The sequence below is a fragment of the Sphaeroforma arctica genome, assembly GCF_001186125.1.
Source record: "Sphaeroforma arctica JP610 unplaced genomic scaffold supercont1.102, whole genome shotgun sequence".
Classification (NCBI taxonomy): Eukaryota; class Ichthyosporea; order Ichthyophonida; genus Sphaeroforma; species Sphaeroforma arctica.
Window position 1 is genome coordinate 33,605 of NW_014040456.1, and position 1,901 is coordinate 35,505.

The 1,901-nt window shown below is 43.9% G+C and overlaps 1 protein-coding gene across 1 annotated transcript in view; it reads left to right on the top strand.

The window, feature by feature from the left end:
- Positions 1-421: 421 nt before the first annotated feature.
- SARC_02306 (hypothetical protein) overlaps positions 422-1,901 on the top strand; it is a gene marked incomplete at both ends in the record, with an annotated part of 4,377 nt that continues 2,897 nt past the window's right edge. The window contains 2 exons of the mRNA XM_014303931.1: positions 422-609; positions 1,069-1,787. Coding sequence (XP_014159406.1) covers positions 422-609; positions 1,069-1,787 — 907 coding nt within the window. The remainder of the gene's footprint in view (positions 610-1,068; positions 1,788-1,901) is intronic.

Sequence of the window (1,901 nt, forward strand, 5' to 3'; positions counted from 1 at the left end):
TATATAGATATATATATCTATATATGTATACATGTTTATCTACATGGGGTATCACGACCTAACGGTCGTGGTTATAAAATATAGGTATACCTATACGCGAGTATTATGATATAGATACATACATAGTATTACTAACATTGTTGCACCTACAGATATATAGGGGTCCCGTACAAGTCACTTGATATATGTCCATTTGTTGTAAGTCCAACTATAGGGCCCATTTGTTACACATACGTGAACCCAAAAAAAATTGTACCGAACTTTGAACGTCTGGGAATTGTGGCTTGCAATTCAAGGCTGGTGTCAGGCTAGAGCATATCAAATACTGCCGAACACTGAAGTTCATTAACTCGCCCCACCCGCAGATCTCACGTTACCCATCCGAGCCGTACCCGACTCAAGCGCCGTTGCCAAGGCAACCATGAGTAGCATTGTGTGCGTACGGGATCTGCTCATGTGCATGCAGCAAGCGGGGCAAATGTATGAGATGCAGGGGGCCTTTAGAGAGGCTGAGTACTACTACAAGGACGCACTGAACATTGCACGGGCGCATGGATTGAAGGGTGTGGCTACACAGCTGCTGCTGCGGAGAGCCGACATCGCCAGCAGGTAGGTAGACTTTGAGAAGACGTATTTTACGATGTCACTTTCACGCTTGTGTGGGTAAATAAACAAGTTGATTTGTAATCCACACAAAACTATCATGTTATATATATGTGTGTGTGTGCGTGTGCGTGTGTGTATATATATATGTATGTTTGTATGTGTGTATGTGTGTATGTATGTATATATATGTGTGTGTATGTATGTATGTATGTATGTATGTATGTATATATGTATATATATATATGTATGTATATATATGTATACAAATATGCATATATATGTATATATATATATATATATATATGGATGTATGTATGTATGTATGTATATATATATACGTGTGTGTGTGTGTGTGTTTGATTTCATAATTTTAGCATATTTGTATCTAATCTCCTGGTTTATGCTAGTATACCATTAGTTCAAGTTCTGAAGGCTGAAACTACGCAACTTTTTTTTTCTCAGGAGAAATGAGTATCAGACTACATCTGATATGTTAGCAGAGGCCACCTTGCTTTTGGGCCAGCCACACCAGAATCTAAAAATAGAAATTCCAACCGGACAAGCACTCGCGTCGCAAATACACAGCGGGAAGTACGAGGGGGTGGCTGTGGAGGCTAACACGCCTTCAAAGTTCGGTACAATAAGTCTTATTCCGTCACGTGAGGATTTAATGGACACAGACGAGGACCTCGCACAAGTAGGGAGTTCGACTACGACACCAATCAAGGGGGGGCTGGAGCCGAAGAGGTGTTTGGCTGGGGAGTTAGTGGATATCACCAACACGCACACGTTTACGCACAGGCGCTCAAGCACACACACACGCACGAGTCCTAAGGGAACGTTGCCACAGAACGTTATCTACGATACACCCAGCACGTTAACATGTACCGCCTCTTCACTGACAAAGGATGGCGCAGGAGACAACCCTGCCCTCCCTCAGATGGAAACGGGACAAAGTCCCGTTCTGGCCCAAAAAGGCGCACAGGACAGTCCTGAACCCATTGGAAATGGACTGGAGGACCCGCCTGTAGCGCTGCCCTGGCCGGTCATGCGCACGCGAGTGGATACGTCACTCGGCATGGCAGCTGTGTATATGAGCTGTGGTGATATGGTGCTTAAGAGAGATAACAATTTCCAGGAGAGCCTTCGCTTGTACCGCCTGGCCTTGAAGTGCCTAACAGGTGTGTGTGTGTATATGTCTATATATCTATATCTATATATATATGTCCATGCATGTGTCTGTGTCTGTGTCCTTGTCTGTCTCTCTCTCTCTCTCTCTCTCTCTATCTATCTCT